This window comes from Xiphias gladius, chromosome 16 (genome assembly GCF_016859285.1).
Source record: "Xiphias gladius isolate SHS-SW01 ecotype Sanya breed wild chromosome 16, ASM1685928v1, whole genome shotgun sequence".
In the NCBI taxonomy this organism is placed as follows: domain Eukaryota; kingdom Metazoa; phylum Chordata; class Actinopteri; order Istiophoriformes; family Xiphiidae; genus Xiphias; species Xiphias gladius.
The window spans coordinates 21,032,222-21,052,329 of record NC_053415.1 but is presented as its reverse complement, the minus strand read 5'-3'; the positions used below and the strand labels follow the sequence as shown (position 1 = coordinate 21,052,329).

Here is a 20,108-nt window from a genome sequence, read left to right as displayed (position 1 = left end):
ATATTGCTTGGAATAAGAAACAGAAGGATTGGACATTAGACCAGTGGAAACGTATGATTTGGCCTGTGTCTTTGTGAGACGCAGAGAAGGTGAACGGATGGTATCTGCATGTTTGGTTACCACCTTGACGCATGGAGGAGGTGTGATGGTGTGGGGGTGCTTTGCTGGTGTTGGCGAGTTATTCAGAATTCAAGGAACACTTAACCAGCATGGCTACCGCATCATTCTGCAGCAACATGTCATCCCATCTGGTTCCCCCTAATGGGACCATCACTTTTTTTTCAACAGGACAATGACCCAAAACACACCTCCAGTCTATGTAAGGCCTATTTGACCAAGGAGAGTGATTTGGTGCTGCATACAGATGACCTGGCCTCCAAGATCACCTGCCCTACACTCAATTGAGATGGTTTGGGATGAGTTGGACTGCAGACTGAAGGATAAACAGCCAGCAAGTGCTCAGCACATCCGGGAACTCCATCAAGACTGTTGGAAAAGCATTCCAGGTGTTTACCTCATGAAGCTGACTGGGAGAATGCCAAGAGTGTGCAAAGCTGTTATCAAAGCAAAAGGTGGCTAAAAATATTGTGCTTTGTTTACAATTTTTGTTTACTACACAAGTTCATATGTTTTATACCATAGTGTTGATGTCTTCAATCTTGTTTTACAATTAGCCACGGCAGCAGCTGGTTGTGATAAAAGAGAGTGTAAAGAGATAACTACGACTCAGTCTTTATCTATGGATCAGAGGGGAAGCAAAACATATTGTGAGGGAACATAAAACTTATTGCTCAATGCTTAGTTCAGGTGTTTGGTTTGTTTTAGAGTCACTGATGACCAACAGAAGTCATCTAATCGATTAGTCGACCAACAGAAACAAAACCGCCAACTATTTTGATAATTTTTTTATTGTTTTAGTTATTATTTAGTCATATATGTGTGTAAGCTGAATATCTTTCCATTTTGGCCTGTTGGTCGGACAAAAACAGACAACTGAATACATCTTTTTGGACTGTGGTAAATTATAACAGATCGTTTTCACTATTTGTGGACATTTTATAGACCAAACGATTACTCAGTTAATTGAGAAAATAATAGATAGATTAATTGATAATGAAAATAATCGTTAGTTACAGCCCTAATCATCACTATGACCTACTGATTGATTTATCAGTCACTTCATTGTCTGTTTGTGTGTGTGTCAGTGAGTGTGTTGTGCTGCGTGGGATCTTCAAACTGGGGAAGAAGAGTCACGACGTCCTGCTCACCCAAACCAGACTGACCTGGACTCCCATCACCCCCGAGACCCCCACAGGTCAGCTACCACAGTGGCAGGTTGTCATATGATCATTGCTGACAGGCAGACAGACTGTGTGTATGTTGAGGCAGCTGGTGCTGTAATGGAGAAGTTCTGTCATGTTGAGACCACCTGAAACTTGACATCTGGACACACAAATCCACTGTGTGGGGAACAATTTGGATGCCTCTCATGGCTCTTTATCGGAGGTAGGAAATTTAACCAGAGCCCTGTTTCCCAATGACGATAAATCTTAGAAGTCAAGAGGTTCTTCTAAAAGCATTTCTATGAACGCTCTGAAATTTCTACAAGCGTTTCCCAAAGGAGTACTTAAGAGCTTCTTAATGCCAGCTGTCTGTGATGCTGAATACACTTTAAAGTAACTTTACTTATTTAACTGTGTCTGTTAGATGTACTCTATATTAAATATACATCCATCACAAAGCACAAGTGTTGTAAACAACAAAAAGAAATGTTTAGTATTTCAGCATGAAAACAAAATTTAATGTACAGTACAGTTTACGTCTTTCATCTTGCTGCCCTCTATAATTCATGTTGCTAGGTCGTGGTTTAACAAAGTAACCTTTGATTGATTTAGATCCTGCTTGAGGCAGACGTACTCTTAAACTGACATTAAACCTAAAATAAAGCAGTGGTGGTTCCCTTAAGTTTCATGAATATGCAGGTCATCTAATGTGATCCTATCATCATTTCTGTATCAGACCTGCTGTATATAAGCAGCAAACAACCTACGCACCATAAATAAAAAGAAAGGAGAAGATATGGAACCTGAAAATTTACCATTGGTAAAGTGTCATGTCAGCCAGAAGAGATGAAAATATTAGGCAAGAAAAGGGAGAGGAAGATGATGATAATAGAAAACCGCAAGATCAAATACGCAAATCAGTTGTTGAATTAATTTGTGCTTGTGTCTTAGTTTATTTTTTATTCATTTTTTTTTCCTAATTTATGATATTACTCCCAATTTTTTATCAGATGTCATTTCACAAAAAACACTAGTGTTCATGATAAAAATATAGACTTTCACAATGACAAATTTATATTGATTTTTCACAAAAATTGTCAAAAGAAAATAACTGTGTGTCTCCATCCACTACTGTTGTGCGAATATTAGGACTTGGATTCATTAAGGGTAGGCAATACCAAAAAATTTGGTTTCAGTCAAATACCGAGTAATACAAGGGCCAGAATCACCAATATCAATACCAAAATTGATGCTTTTTATTGTTGAAAGTAGCTAATGTACTATCATATATGGGAGAGAAATATGTCATGCTTTATGAGGTGAATGCATTATTAAGTCTGCCAGCATTATGTTTTTAAATAACGTGCAAAAATGGATTTTTGGCTGGACCACAACGGTTGGCCAGACCTATAAAGGCGAATGTCTGTGACTGAGTGAGTGAGTGAGTGACTGATGAAGTGACGCCATTGGTCGACTGTCCAAGTGTTGGAGTTTCCCCATTGGCCGTTGCTCTTTCAAAATTAATTGGTACAAATGGTTTCTATTGCATCATCAGTGGGGCATTTATAGGCAGTGTTGCCAACTTAGCACCTTTGTCTCTAGATTTACCGACTTTTCAGACCCCTTTGGCGACTTTTCTTCATAAAGCACCTAGCGACAAATCTAGCAACCTTTTGGAAAAACCTTACGTACTTTCCATAGGAGAGAGTCACTAGTATTACCTTGGGAGTGTGAGGTCAGGCTTTCCCTCCGCACGTACACCTCTCTATCAGTCTCATTCAATTGACCATGTGGCAGCTGACATAGTTGTGATATGAGCTTCTCTCTGATTGACCAGTTTACAAGTAAATATATCTGAAATCACAGCGGAGCCGTTGTCTATAACTTATGATTTTGTATATACCGTATATGTGAGCACAGACAGTTAGAGAGAAGCAAACAGATAAGGGGTGGTCCAGCCATATTATATTTGACCTTGTCTTGTTAGAATTTGTGAATCCATTAAGAGTCAGTCTCCATCCTGACAACCTGAACTGACTGTAGGTGCAGGCCGCCACCAATCCTCATACAGTATCTCATCCATGTTGGCTTTCTGCAGCTCAGATCACAGCAGACGCCTGCAGAAAGAGACTTCTTTCAGTGTGATGATAAACAGCAGCAGAAGCTTGTTTTCAGGCTAGCTACATCTCCAGCAAGCTAAAACAGACCACAAACATATAAAGACCCACAGTTTTAATTTTTGTTCCGCGAGAAGAGAAGTGTATGAAACTGATGGGTCTAAAAAGAGCTTTCTCCAGTTTGGAATAGATAGTGTTACAGATCTTTTAAACGTTAACAATCTCTGGTTTGGTCATGTTGTGGTGATATTATGGTATTATTTTGTTACTGTCCTGTGTTGTGTGTTAGTTTTTGGTTGAAATCTATTCCAACAGAACTGGTTAGTGGAGCAGAATGAAGGTGTAAATACAGTGTGTGTGTGTGTGTGTGTGTGTGTGTGTGTGTGTGTGGTTGAAGCCAATCTGTTTTGCTGTATTTCATCCAACCTAATGTCATTAAGCCAAAACTGTGTGTGTGTGTGTGTGTGTGTGTGTGTGTGTGTGTGTGTGTGTGTGTGTGTGTGTGTGTGTGTTTGTTGGCAGTAGTAGAGAGCAGTTGGTTCGGCCCGTGGGGGGTTATTAGAGTCTCTCAGTGTGAGGAGATTAACACACACACACAAACACACATTCACACACACACACACACACACACACACACACACACACACACACACACACGCACAGTCAGCCTGTCAGCATGCTATGTGTGTTTGCGTGTGCTGATTACATATTTCTATAAAAATGGATCAGCTGTTGTTGTTAATTTCTGCACATGAATTCATCCTTCACTTACCCAGCAGCCTGCCTGTCTGTCTGTCAGGGAGGTGAGACCTGAGCTGTCAGGTAGACAGACAGTGTTTTGTGTCAGTACCAAACCTCAGGTATTGTACCCACTATATTAGCAGTATGAAAGTAGTGGTATGAAAGAATTTCAGATTACCAGCCCATGCAATTTGCAGTTAGTACACAATAAATCTGAATGTGTTACTGTTTTTTGCTGACGTAAAATCATGGAACATACATGCAGATTTCATACAGTAGAGTTTCAAAGAAGGAGGAGATATTTCGGGTGCCCCTGGTGTTTGAGGTAAAAGTCCCATTAATTTTCTGAATAGATGATGTTGGAGCACTACAAGGCCGACTCCCAGTGGGCATTTTTGTAAGAATTATCCTATCACCAGGTGATGTGACATGCACGTGCAATTATACTGTTGAGAAAATTTATAATAATAATACAACCTGCTGCTCTAATTAAGTCACTTTTGGATTCTGGATCAATTGTGGGTGAATTCAGCAACTGTGGCATTGTGTTTTGTTCTCAGCTGCAACAACGGGCATTTTTAATTTGCTATTGGTCTTATTCATGCCTCTGACTGACATCTTCTCCACACCAACAGCTGAGGCAAGCACCTCTGTTTCCTTTGTGCGATGCAATGTGGAACATCGTGTCCGACCACAACAGTGAATTTAGGCTGTATTCTGTCTTTTAGCTCATCTAACGTTGCCGATTTTCCAGTTTCACTACACGCCCAAAAAACCTGCTTAGGTTTAGTATTAGCGGAGAACTGGTTTTAGGACCATGAAGAAGTGTGAGGGAGCGATAACTGATCAATTTACAATCAATTAACAGTATCAGAGTGGTAGAGCAGAACATGATCAGTGTCATCAGTGACAACGAGGGAGTGATGTAGCGCTGCAGCCTCAGTGTGTGTGTGTGTGTGTGTGTTCATGTGTGTTTGAATGTGTGTGTGTAAACTACGATCCATAACTCCCCACAGTCAGCCACATGGCCCGGTCACCATGAGACTGGACTGCCACTGTGTGTGTGTGTGTGTGTGTGTGTGTGTGTGTGTGTGTGTGTGTGTGTGTGTGTGTGTGTGTGTGTTGTGGTGATGTCCCTAGACGTCTAACAATTTGTTTTTAGGGTTTTGACATGTTTTTATTAAGTTTAAAATTAGAAAAAGCTGAAGCCTCCAGGAAACAAATGGAAATTTCGTACAAGGTTGGTACAGTATGATAATACCAACATAATATTTGTTTGTGTGTGTGTGTGTGTGTGTGTGTGTGTGTGTGTGTGTGTGTGTGTGTGTGTGTGTGTGTGTGTGTGTGTGTGTGTGTGTATGTGTACATGTTTTTCTATGGTTGTGTCAATTAATTTTTGTTCGAAACCATCATTGTGAGAACATTCTAGCCGGTCCTCACAACTTCAATGGGCTGTTTGATTAAGGCTTAATTTTAGGGTTGGGGTTAGGCATTTAGCTGTGACGGTTAGGGTTATGGTAAGGAGCTAGGGAATGCATTATGTCAATGATTGACCTCACACACACCAACCTGTGTGTGTGTGTGTGTTTGTATGCATGTGTTTTGGCACAGTGGGTTGTTGAGGGCATGATGGGAAACTCATCTCCATCTGGAACCAACCAACACACTACCTGTGATGGGCAATACACTGTGCGTGTGCGTATGTGTGTGTGTGTGTGTGTGTGTGGGCGTGTGCAGCACTCTGTGGGTTCTGTCAACTCGGATCAGAGTCATCTTTATTGGGGTGGATGGAAAATGTGTCTCTCTCTCTCTGTCTCCACTTTCTCTGCGGGGATGGCATTTGTGTGTCCAAGGCATATTGAGAAAGAAAACAATTAATAACAATGTGATTAATTTGACAAAGATCTCAGATCTACAGAGGTTTTTTATTTTAGCCTTTAGGCCTTTTTAGCTCATGTTTTTTGGTTTAATGGCACATTTATTGTTGACTGATAAAATTAGAATCTAGCTGGTGAAACTAGGTGGAACATTAAGCTGCTAGAGAGCTACATTTTTTTTTCTCAGGATGATAAAGCTGCTGTGTGTCTGCTGGACGTGTAAATAAGCAACTGTTTCTTCGTAGTTATTCTGCCCCCTCGTGGCTAAAAACTGTGTTAATACCGGTTTATAATAGCATTTAAAATGAAAAAGATGTGTAAACGCCTTAATTTAGTGAAAAATAACACATTGCTGAATTTTCTGATGCTTAGGGAGATGACACACAGTATATAAGTGTGTGTTCAGACTTAAAAGAGCATTAAGGCGAATTTTAGAGGCAGCGCCACTGGATAGATAGATAGAGCAGAGAACAACTTTACTCTCAGCAAAGGCAAAATGCAAATTTGTTCTTGCCCAAAGACACAGTTGCTTGAGTTAAAAATGATTCAACTTGAGGAAATAATTTTCAGTCCACCAAAAACTTTATGACTGCACTTCATTAACGTTTGGAGAGGAGAAGAAAAATAAAGAAAATGACGTTTTGAGGAAAATAACAGGAAGGACTGGAGTTCCTGTTGAGTTGTGAGACCAGTCACAACACACACATACACTCCAGTAGCTAAAAGACAAAGTAGCTTTATTGACCAACACGTTAGCATTCAGAGCTAAATCCCACACACTTCAGCGTATACATTTCGCTCCTGCAGCTGCTTCACAGTAAAGTAAACCTGATGGAAAAGTGTCCTGTAGGTGTGTTTAAAGCTGAAAACACACCTCTGTGTTTTCAACTTCTGTATCATTATCACTGAATGTGGTCTGTTCTGCATTAAGAAGTCTGTTGAGACATATTTCAAAAAAATTTACGCAACTCTTCATATTTACAATATTAAATGAACAGAGTGAGCAGAGAATGAAGCAACAACAACAGACAGACCGTGACCCTGACATATGGATGCTGGCCTCTCCAGGTGGACGAGGGGTGGGGAGTTTGGGGTATGTGATATTTGATAACAGGAGGAGAGTATTTCATAGAGAGGAGGGGGTTAATCAGCTATCATCAACTATTTCCTGATGAATCTGTTCCCTCTGAGTGATTCAGAGCTGTTTATATTTTATACTGTTGCAGGCGCTGGTTTGCTTCTCTTTTTGTCTCTTCATTTCCTCTCAATAGAGGATCTGAAGAATTTTTCACCTCGTCTTCTACCTTAAGAGTAACTTGTACAAGTGGACGCAGTTTTGTTGTGTATATGTGACATGCTGTTGGATATTTGAGGGTGATATGTGATATTTTCTTTTACTTTACTTTTTGTTAACAATCAATACTGGGTTAATCATTAAAAATTACACACAAAAATTACAAACACAAAGTGTACATCTTTCCACAATAACAGCATTTTTAAACAGCTGCGGTGGCCCATAATTGCAGCAAAAACCAAATACAAAGTATTTGATCAGTAAATCAAATAAACATTGAAAGGTAACCCTTTTTGTCGCTGTTCATTGAATGGTCAGACAAGTTCAAAATACTAAAAATAAATGAGTACTGACCAGGCTTCTTGAGAGGACATAACTCAGATGAGATTAAACACGCTGGGCGGATCAGCTCTGAAAGCATCCATAAAAAGGTTTGTAGAAATAAATAGCTGTGATGAAGTAAACATAAAATAGGTTACACTTTGGTTGGGGCTCCAAAATCTGGGCCTGTTACATATCACATACAGTATTTAATACTATATTCTGTCTACAGCAGGGCTGTAAAACATTAGAGGTTTAAATCTGGCTAGATAAATAACAAAATAATCTGGATGGATTTGGATGTTTCTGATGATTAAAGTGAATTAATAGATCTCATTAAGGACTTTGTTTTTTCGTGTACAGATGTCACATGCTGTGACATGTGTCCCCTCCTGAAGCTGGTTTGATCTTCAAAATAAGTCATTTTTCATGTCAAATACACAAACAAGTGGTGCTGCAGCTAATGATTAATCTCATCATCGAGTAATTTGTTGATTATTTTCGCAATTAAAGGATAGGTTCACAATTTTTCAAGCGTGTCTAATAGTCCGGCACCCATATGAACGTTAAAACAGATTTTGCTTGCTTTAATCATTTCTCCCAGTCAAACTGGCCCCTTCTTAATGTACTTTTAATGTAAGTGATAGAAGACAAAATCCACAGTCCTTGTTTTGTGCAAAATTGTTTATCTGAATTAACTGTTAATGTGAGGCTTCAAGAGTTTGAATTAGACAAATCAAGTGGATATCTTCCAAAGTTATATCCACCTGATTTCACTAACCAAGAATGCTGAAGACCCAAATCAGCTTCACATTAACTTTTGAACACATGGACTGTGGATTTTGTCCCCCATCACTTACAATCAGAGCAGATTAGAAAGGGATATTTTAATGGTCACTATGATCAGAAGGAACAATTACAGCAAGAAAAAACTGTTACAATGTTTACATGGGCACCCCACTATTGTTATAAGAAAGGCTCGAAACATTGTGAACCTATCCTTTACTTTTTAATCACAAAATTTCAGAAAATAGTGAAAAATGCCATCATAAATTCCCAGAATCCATGTCTTGTTTTGTCTGACCAAAGGCTGAGAGGCTGGAACCAGCAAATATTTTTAATGTTTTCTTGATAAACGCGTTTATGATTATACGATTAATACGAGCGAACGTGAAAGTGTTCCAGAAGTTAGAAAACTTCATTCAAAATCCCGTTGACATTTGTAACTATGCTGATAACAAAAAAATGAAAGAAATGCTGAATGAGAGGTTTTTTTTGAGTTACTGAAGCTAGTGGAACTGAGGCAAGCGACGTAGTGTCTTCAGCTCTCTATTAAAATAGATGACGAATAATTTTCTACACACTACGCCCTACACACAAACAAACTTTAGAGCATTTTACAAATATTAAATCGTCACAGTTTACATCAAAAGTTATGATAAAAAAGTTAAAATAGTCCTGTATGCAGTTGGAGGTGTCCTGTCAACAGTTTTCCAGATGTCTCTTTCATAACGGGCATGCTTTTTGGTCTTTCTGGGGATTTTTTTAGTTGCTGTACTGCGGTCGGCCACTAGGACAAACTGGCAACAGGCTGACTCTGCTGCACTGTTTCACCTAGGTTATTAACAAACATGGTATGAATAAAGTGTGTGTGGTTATGAGTGTGTGTGTGTGTGTGTGTGTGTGTGTGTGTGTGTTATGTAACTCTGAGCTCGGCTGACATTACTGGGTGATTAATCGGACTTGAACCAATCAGATTTCAGAATTCCCGATTACACTGACTGATTGACAGGTGCTGCTATACGTTCTGCTGATCAGCAGATTAGTGATTAATACAGTTAATTATATTATGTAACATGAACACAGATAAACCAGCAGCAGCATGCTACATTCACATTTTACTTTAACTGACAATGAGGGTGGACAAAATAATGTGAACACCTCCTCTTTGCACCCCAAGTATCAGTGAACAGATAATGTTATTATCAAAATTCAAAACTAATTAGAGAGTTTTTCTGAATTATTATTAATAATATTTTTTTTTATTGATGCAAAACAAAACACTAAATAGTGACTTTGCAGATACAACAATGATAGAAACAGAAGTAAAATACACAAGGACAGATGTACAAAACTTAACCTAATACATAGACCAAAACATATCAAACAATAATAGTAATAGTAATATAATAATAATAATAATTATGATAATAGTAATAGACAAATAAATTAATAACATAATAGATAACTACAACAGTAATGTGATTTTTCACAGACATCAGTTTTTATCAGTATTTCATAAGACAGAAAAAATTTCTTCTATTTGTATTGAGAAGACACGAAAAATCCAACTTGTCATGTCATTGACAGCTATGCTAATATCAAAGTTAACTTTGATAGGAGGAGGAGAATTGTGACATTTTAGTTAATACTCTTTTTTGCATTTTCTCCAGAATCAGATGAGAAGATTTATATCACTTTATTCTCTGTATGTCCACTACAGGGATAGGTCAAGGACTTGTTTAGCCTAGCTTAGCATAAAGAGTGGTGGTAGTAGAGTCTTATTTCTGCCTGTGCAACAATGTTCATCCCGCATATGTAAGAATTCACATCTTCTCCCTGAAACATTAACACAACTGGAGTAAGCAGACTTTTCACACAAGTCTGCACTTGAGCAGTAATCTTTAAAAAAAAATTACAGTTTTAGTAAAGTCAGGTGTATGTTGCAATCAGGCGCTGTGTGTCAACTCTTCCCCTCCCTCTGCAGGTGAGGTTTGTGCCCTGCAGCCAGGTGTGGTGCTGCTGCAGGATGTGTTTGCAGTGAAGGTGAAGCGGCGGCGAGCGGCAGGCCAGCAGTCGGGGGGATCCGTGCTCGGCATGGCTCTGTTCTGCTGCAGGCGGAGAGGGAGGAGGCTGGTGGAGGTCACGCTGCATCTCCACAATGCCTCTGCCGAACACACACACACCTGGTACAACACCCTGAAAGAGCTGCTCACAGGTAAAACACACATTCAGATGATCATCTAGTATGAAGTAGAGGTCTGCACGATCCTAGGGGAGACCTGACAACTGCAAGACCTGACCTGAATAGACCCGATGATAAGGAGACCCGATCCAAAATGCAGTCGACCCAAACAGAACGGAACATAGAGCAAACACAAAGACCGGCAGCAGCATGATGCATTTAATCACTTTGCCAAAGGGCTGCGGCTGAAAATAGCAGCTATATATTATTATTATTATTATTATTATTATTATTATTATTATTATTATTATTATGTCCTAAGAATGAAAGTAAAGTTATAGACACTAAAATAATTTGTTGATAAGCTTCAAAGACAAATTTATATAAATAATTGAAAGTCCTGTTTTCTTCCTCCTGCGCCAACAATAAAACATTATGTATCCAGCTGGGTAATAGATGGACAAAAGGAAATGAAAAGAAAAGAAGCCTAATAAATAACTGTGAATAGAATTCTAAAAAACATAAGCATAAATCTTTTCAGCTACTGATTTTCTTAAAATACAGTCACTCATCTGAACATGGCTCTGGTGAGCTGTTAGGTTCATTTCTTGTGATTTTGATTGACCACTTGATCAAATCTGAATCCGTGTACATTCGTGTCCATTCAGATCCACTCGGGTATTGGACATATTGACACACAGATTCGAGACCTAACCCAGTTAGACTGAGTAGAATTTGGACCAGGCCCGACTCTGATCCCGGTCGGGTCTCTGTTCCTCAGAACCGGTTGGACCCGTGATGACCTCTAGTATGAAGAGCAAGCAAAATCTAAAAAAACAAAACAAAACTTTTTTGTACTTTTGAGTCTGTTCATTCTCAATAGATGAGAGTAATTATTTTCCATCAGCTGTTGAAGACTTTATTTTACTTATTTTTGTGTATTTAACTAAGATGGTTAATATGGTAGACAATATACCTGTTGAATATTTTATCATTGTCACTTTGGGCATGTTAGCATTTAGCTCAAAACACCGCTATGCCTGCGTACAGCCTCACAGAGTCACTAGCGTGGCTGCAGACTCTTAATCATATTTGAATTAAATGCTGCTGGTCAGTATCACATTTTTTTTAAATCAGCCATTTTCAATATTACAGTATAAGCTACAATAAAATTGCATATTACTTCAGTTGTTGCCTTTGACTGGGAGTTTAGTCCCAGTGATAAACATCCATCACCTCCAGTTAGCATCTGGCTAGCTAGCTAGTCTGGGCCTGTTAGATAATTTTTTTTCACAGTCAGTAATGGAAGAGGGATTTCCAAAATGTTTTAGTATCTCAAGAGGTTGGGAATAATAATATTTGGACGCTTTTAATACGATAGTCAAATGGCAGTTTGACTTTGTTTGAAACAGTTCAAATTGAAAGCTGCTGATGATGATGTGTGTGTATCATCAACAGTAATGAATCTTTGTTTGTGGAAAGTGACGGTGTTGTTGAAGGGTGGCTGTATCTTAGGTGGTAGAGCGGGTTGCCATTAGGTTTGGTGGGTAAGGCTTGATTCCTCTTGTCAGAATGTTTTTGTGTCACAGTTGTAAACCCGCCGTCTTATACACTGTAACAGACACCAACCATATAATCTCCGGGGGTGTATTTTACAGATCGTGATAAACATACAGTGTTACAACTTGTGGGTAATGGATGTTGAGGTAAGAGGATATATGCAATTAAATAACACAACAAATCAGCACTGACTGACTAAAACAAAAACCCGAACTCAAATCCTAAATTAACCCAGGTAAGTATGTTACTATAAAATCAGATGATATTTACTACTGAAACGCAACTGTGGTCAATAGCTGACCTTAAAATCTCACTTAAAACCTCCAAATAAAAGACAGAAGTGTTAACATAATTAAAATCACAAGAAAATTTTTGCAAGTATAGGTCTAAAAGCCAACACTTTAAAACATTAGAAAGTGCAATTAAAACAAGCCAAATGTCCTTATCTGTTAGATTGAAACCTTGGTCTCCGCTGTTCGCCTCATGCGCTCTGCGACTCTCGAACAATAAAGCTCCTGGCTTTTTTGCCAGGAACGCCGACTTCAGGGGGACACCAAGGGAGAAGCCGAGAGGAGAGAGAGAGAGAACATCTTATCAGCACCAACGCAAACATCACCCGCTGCACGTCTTACTCTTGAACAAATGGTGAATGGACTGCACTTATATAGCGCTTTTCTCATCGACCACTCAAAGCGCTTTACGCTACATTCACCCATTGACACACACACACACACACACACACACACACACATATTGATGGCACGGCCATCGGGGGCCATTTGGGGTTCAATATCTTGCCAAAAGACACTTTGACGGAGGAGCTTGCGGGATCAAACCAAAGACCTTCCAGTACGTGGAGGACCCGCTCTACCTCCTGAGACACAGGAGGTAGAGAGGACTGAAGCTTTTGACAAATGTATGAAATGTAAACGCTATTTTTGGACGTTTTTGATACGATGAACCAATTAAAATGGCAAACCTTGACAAATCAAACCTAAACTATCTGCACAGTGATATGGCATTTAGTGACTGTGGATGCGTATTTTTTTGTGATTTGGATGAACTGACCCTTACACCACAGATATCCCACTTTGGGCCCAGGTTGGACCCTCCTTTCCCTACATGGAGTCCTTGTCAACCTGATAAATTTATAAAAAAAAGAAATCCTGGCTGACATTAAGATTGTCAGTTTATCTGTGTTAGATAACAGCTGAGATACGCTGGAAACATGACTCAGCTCTGTGAGCTTCATACTGTAAGATGATTACAAACACACACACTGCTGAGTACTACTATTAAACTGTCCATCAGATAGATAGACACATAGATGGGTAGATGGATGGATAAATTTAAGTATTAAATATTTAAATACACAGATCCGATGCAAAAACAACACAGTTAAATCTCTGACGATCAATACACTGTGATTAAAAGCTGATTGTAAAAAAAACACCCTATAAATTGCTAAAAAGATTGGCTTTAATCTAGTTTAATTGTATTTTCAACGTTCTTTCTGTAACAAATTTTATCAATGACTGATACAATGGCGATACAGAACCTAAAGATGCAGTTTCAGTCTGTCCATCACTTTGATCCAGACTGAAGTATCTTAGTAACTATTGGATGGATTGCCATGAAATTAATGCTGCAGCTTTGTCTACTTTATCTCTATGGATGAGTGGTATGATATGAAACAAAACTCGCAAACTGTCCCATGTCCGAGGATTAGCGTGTTGTCAGACAGATGCAGTGCTAGCTGCTCAGATTATAATTTCATTGTTTTCTATCAGCTTGTTCATCACTCAGTTTAATGAGGTGAGTCACAGTTACATCAGACAGGAGAGCTAATCTGCTAATCCACCGGAACAAAGAGACACAGATTAAACACACACACACACACACACACACACACACACACACACACACACACTTATGTGCACACACATTCAGCAGTACTCAGTAACACACCGTCAGCAGTTGAATCATGTTGTCTGCAAGAAAGATTAGCGAAAATACTGTCTACATGAACGTGTTTTGTTCAGTTCACTTTAGTTCAAGACGAAATCCACCCTTCAGGAACTTGAAACGTTAGCTAATATACACTACAAGGGCAAAAGTATGTGGACATTCAAACATGACACCTGTAAATGATTGTTCAACATGTGATTCCAAAACCATGAGCATTAATTTGCTCCTGTAACAGGCTCCACTGTTCTGGTTTCAGGCTTTCCACCAGATTTCTGAACCTGGGGATTTGCTCCCATTTAGCCACAAGAGCATTACTGAGATCCAAAACTGATGTTGGGGGGATGCGGTCTGGATTGCAGTTACTGTTCCATTTAATCCCAAAGGTGTTGGATAAGGCTGAGGTCAGAGTTCTGAATCCGGTTTTCCGAAACAAACTGGAATAACCACAGACAGGAGATTTATATCAAACTTCTCATCTCAGTCTCAGAAAGAAAGAAGTAAAATGCCTCGCACAAAATGTTAAATTCTTACTTTAAAGCTGCACTAGTTTTTAATTTTATATTAATAATGGATGAAATTCCGACGTGTAATGAGAAAGGGGTCACTTGTAGGGACAAACCTACAGAGAAATATCAACAACTCTGAGTTCACCTCAGCTCCATAGAGATGTATAGTTTATTTCAGCACATTGTTTGGGATTTTTGGCCCACAACTTCACTGTTTAGTTTCACTCTCAACACTGTCATAGAGTTGTTTTTAGTAACAGCAGACTGTCCTGACCTGCTCAGCACTAAACAGCAGACATATCGGATTGGACACAATATCAGCAGATACCCAAAATTAAAGGACTCGTTTAAGGATTTAAGTCCAACGGTCTAAAGAGTTTTTTTTTAAGCCTCTTTTTGGTCATGATTTTGGTTTAAAGGCACATTTATTGTTTTGCATCTCAAATTGGCAAGTTGGCATCGGCCTTAAAAATCCTGGGCTCTAGACAAAATACTGTATGTCTGTGTACGTTCACAGCTCGTTCTGATGAAAATGTGATTTCTCTCTGCTAAAAGCAAGCTAACCTGTGCTTTATAAATCTCTTTCAGTGTTGTCTGCCATCAAGTAAGTGTTTGTGTGTGTAGAGTTCATCATGTGAAACATTTTTCCTGTAAATGTAAAGCTGTGCGAATTCAGGCAACTGAGGCCTAAGCAACACGACCACCTTAATAAAGCTCTGGACGTTGCCGCAGGCTGAAGTTCCCAGACGCTGGTTTCCCAGGTGCACTATAGTGGGTGGTGCATGGCTGACACTTAACACACAATAGAAATGTTAGAGTCCTGGGTGTATGGATTTAACTCACACACACACTTTACATTTCAGGTTTTTTATGTTCATCCAGTGTCGTCAACTCCAACAGAGATGTTACAAGCTATCCATAAATTAAGAGGTCAAAGGTCACACACCCATGCTACCATCGTCCTGTCACCATGGCATCGGTCTGACACGTTATCGCTGGTCACCTGTATGTCTGTTCATCTATCTGTCCATCAAACCAGATTACCCGTGAGGCCCAGCAGCAAAGTCACAACTTCTTTAAATGTTTGTCTATGGCCTCACACACACACATACAAGAAACACACATGAATGGCTCACAGGTTGTGTGTCAGCTTGCGTGGTCACACTGCACATCAAACTGTGATGGCTTTTGTGACTTTACACACCGAGGCGGAGGAGTCTGTGGGTGTGTGTGTGTGTGTGTGTGTGTGTGTGTGTGTGTGTGTGTGGAAGGTAAACACACACAATTGGTTGCTCTGCTGCTGTGCGGACATTAAGCCTATTTTCCAGCCAGAGGTCAGTGTGAAAAGCGTATTGTTTTGTGAATCGTGGCGTTGCGGAGCGGGCAGTCCACCAGCACTTCTTAACCTTCAGGTCTGAACATTCAGCTGCACAATAGTGAGCAGAGAGCAGACATTTCCTGTTTCCAGAGCGTTATTCTTTGCCGTTTGCTGTGTGAAGCAGCTGCAGAACGCTGTGCAGAGAGTGAATGGCAGTCTTGGTGACAAAAGGCGAGTAGTGGTGATGTATAGAGTCTGTTTCCATAGAAACTACAGTTAGACGGCAGGATGGATTGACTGCAGTTGTTTAACAGCACAACAGACTGACAGGCCGATGGCAGCGGCGGAGCTCACAGGACGGCCGGACTGAGCTCGCCCGGGCCGCCAGGTGCCGTTGCGACTCCTCCCAGATCAATTGTCTGTTCAGTCCAATGTCAGTTTGCTGCTCACTTACGGAGTTTGGGCTCACAGTGACAAATCTGTGGAGGGCGGTCGGTCAAGGGTACTGTAAAGTCTCAAAAGGTCAAAAAATGACAGTATCAACAAATTGTATGTGGCCAGAAGCAATGAGATTTGTTAGCATTTGATCAAATTCAAATCCTTTTCGAATCCCTTATCAAATCTTACTTTCAAATCAAATCTTAGGTTTACCTTTAAGTACCTAATGACTAAAATAACAACTGAAAGACATCTAATCACTTTTTTATTGCTAACAAGGCAGAAACACTAAGGTTTCCAGTAGCAGCCTAATTAATGCTAAACAAGAGACGAGCAGTATAATGTATGAAATGTTCATGAAATATATCTTACACATTCAGTACACAGCTGCAAATACTGAATGTCCTGATTCACAACTATGAAGTTGTTCAGATTAAAACGTTTATATGACTTAGCATTGCGCTGTTTTCTTATTATGCAGCTCTTTCTCACAAAATCTTAGCAAAACAGCCAACAACAGATTATTTCTTTACAGTCAGCATGAATATGCTACTTCCAGACAGACAATAAGTAAAGCCAGCACAAGATACAATGGCTAGTGCTGGAAATGCATAATGCACAAAGAAAGAGAGAAACAAACAAAAAAACGTATGAAAACAAACAATTCCCTACTCAGCCCCAACCCCAGACTACTGATCAAGTTTAATTCATGTATCGTTCTAAATAAATGGTATAAATTAATAAATTATTTTCAAGTTTAATTGTTAAAATTGGTTCAGTGAACCAATCTTTTGTGCTGGGGACATATTCCTCTTTCCAGTATTTTAAAATCACCTTGCATTGCACTCTTATGACATTGTCAGATTCACAATGAACAGTTTTTAAGAAAAAAGGATCAAAATTGATGCAGCAGAGCCAGAAGTATAATGTTTTTTTTGTACACGTTTTTCGGCCTTGTCAAAACCTGGCGTCTACATTATCCACAATGCAACTCGACTGCCGACAGTCCAGTCCGAGATTTGGGTGTGTTGAACCAGTGGTGGCTAATGTATCATTGAGCTGTAAGCCTTAAGCAGGAAAGAAACGAGCAGACTACAGAGGTCTGTTAACCTCACTTCTCTCTAACTCCACACCTCCACATTTTTTATCTTCAAACTTGTAGCCCCAACTGACGCTGCAGACCTAATTTAGCTCCATCTGCAGCGACAAAAGGCTTAATACAACTTTTTCACATGTGCAGTAGTACTCACCAAGACCTGTAAACAGACTTTGATGTGTAAAATCGGTGGAAACCCCTTTTAAACTGACATGAGGTGATCGTGTGGACCCACAGAAACACACCCACCGCCGTACAGTGGTGTTACAAGAAACAGCAACAGTTGGCCAAAAAATGAAAAGCTGCTACAGGTACCTGTTTGTTTTCCATTGCTCTCGATTTGTTGATAGGGAGATTCATGAGCATCAGAGCTTAAAAAAATCTGGGTATCTTTCCAAACCCATCTGTAGTGGCCAGTAAACATCAACACCCAGAAGACACAAAGAAAAAATACAACTTTTTTCTAAAAAAAAAATAATAAGAAGAATAATTTTAATCATAACATTGCAACTTTTTTTTTTAAGAGTATGAGGGTTGTCTTCAAATGTCTTGTTTTGCCCGATAAACAGTATATTAGCTTATTTACTTTACTATGATATAAAAGAAGCGCAGGATAAATCACAGAGGAAGAATGAACTGTATTACAGAGGGTTTTACTGCCTCAGACACTCACTGTGTATCAAACAGTGAATCACTGAACTGCGTGTCTTTATTGTTCTCTTCTAGTTTGTATCTTTCAACAAAAGAGAGCGTTCAGCCTGAGGTGGAAGCCTCTATAAATTCTTCATAGCCCTGTCTCTGTGTGTGTGTGTGTGTGTGTGTGTGTGCGTGTGTGTGTATATGTGTGTGTTACATATTAACTGGTGTCCGTGAAGTCAGTGACTGTATCCATAGTGACATGCCTACCTACCTGTCTCTCTCTCTCATGTTCAGGTTAAAGGCTTTATTAGTTTGTCAGGAAACAAACTTTATTGTAGAGCAGCACACATTCATACCCCAACCGCCTCATTGATAAACTGTACCGGAGGTAAAAACCCTCTGACACCCCCTCAGTTTCACACACTGATTTTAATGCAACCTGGCAACTCAAATCTTGCTTATTGAGAGGTAAGAAAAATCTTGCTGTTGTTAAAACGTGGTTTAAATGTAATTTAAACATAATAAACACACAAAAAGGCAAGTTAATACTACTCCATTTTAGGAGAATTACAAGGCTGCAACCAACAATTATTTTCATTATCAGTAGGTCCAACAATTATTTTTCTTAATAATCAATGGATGGTTCAGTGTATAAAATGTCAGAAAGTAGTGTAAAATGCTCATCATTATTCCCTGAAGCACAACTGTACATATTCAGATTGCTTCATTTTGTGTGACCGACAGTCAAAAACAAATAAACAAGTAAAAAACTGAATTTATCATTGTAGAAAACCTGGGAAACTTGGAAATGGTTACATTTACGAAGCTGGAGCCACTGAATATTTTGACATTTTTGCTTAAAAGTGACTACCATGATTGACTGATTATCAACTTGTTGCAATTCATTTTCTGTCAATCAACTGCCATGCACAGTGGGGGTCAGTAGGAGCTCAACAACAAATGGTTGACCCCGGGGCCCCTCAGGGGGTTAGTCCGCCCATGGTTTTGAGTGAAATATCTTGACAACTGTTTGAAGGCTTGCCATGAAATTTTGTACAGACATTTGTGTTCCCTTCAAGATGAATTGTAATAACTTTGGTTATCTCTAATACTTTTATTAGAAATAACCAATACTTTTGTTACTCTTGTTTGAACTCAAGACATTGTTCATGCTTGGGTCTGCACTTCACAAATATGTACAGTGGAGTCAGTGAGTTAAATGTTACAATGACCAATAGTCTTTATGAAAGTATATGAGAATCAGACCCCGGGTGACAAATATTTAAAGCAACAACTAACAATTATTTTAATTATAGATTTATTGTTTAGTCTATAAAGTGTTAGCAAATAGTGAAATATGCTCATCACAATTTTACCAGAGCCCGAGGTGACATCTTCAAATATGTTTTGTCCAAATAACGCTGAAAAATACAGTGATATGAAACAGAGAAGAGCAGCAAATTTTCCCACTGGAGAAGCTGGAACCAGAGAAAGTTTAGAGTTTTTGCCGAAAAAACAGAGAATCAGATTAATTACTGGGTGTTTAAAGCCTTTGATTGATTACTGCAGCTCACGTACCTCAGATGGAGTCTGAACGTTAATATAATGTGTTTTTGTCAACAACATTTAGCAGCTCCGTCCTCAGTGCTCTGTCAGAAACTCAACACTTCTCCTTGACAACAGGGACACCGGGATTGTTTACCATGGTAACGTTTCAGCAGCGCCATAGTAACCTGCTGCTGGCCGAGGCGGGGAGATGATATGATGGATACTTGATCTCCCTACATCTCTGTGTCTGTCTGCCTTTCTTCTTAGAAAAATATCAACAAATTGAATGACATCATCTCCTATGAGACTGTGTGTGTGTGTGTGTGTGTGTGTGTGTGTGTGTGTGTGTGTGTGTGTGTGTGTGTGTGTGTGTGTGTGTGTGTGTGTGTGTGTGTGTGTGTGTGTGTGTGTGTGTGTGTGTGTGAGAGAGAGAGAGA

At 39.4% G+C, this 20,108-nt stretch overlaps 1 protein-coding gene across 1 annotated transcript in view; it reads left to right on the top strand.

The window, feature by feature from the left end:
• Positions 1 to 406: 406 nt before the first annotated feature.
• Positions 407 to 20,108, top strand: part of cerkl (ceramide kinase-like) — a 41,696-nt gene continuing 21,994 nt past the window's right edge. The window contains exons 1-3 of the mRNA XM_040148854.1: positions 407 to 546; positions 1,206 to 1,315; positions 10,401 to 10,631. Of these exons, the coding sequence (XP_040004788.1) occupies positions 407 to 546; positions 1,206 to 1,315; positions 10,401 to 10,631 (481 nt within the window). The remainder of the gene's footprint in view (positions 547 to 1,205; positions 1,316 to 10,400; positions 10,632 to 20,108) is intronic.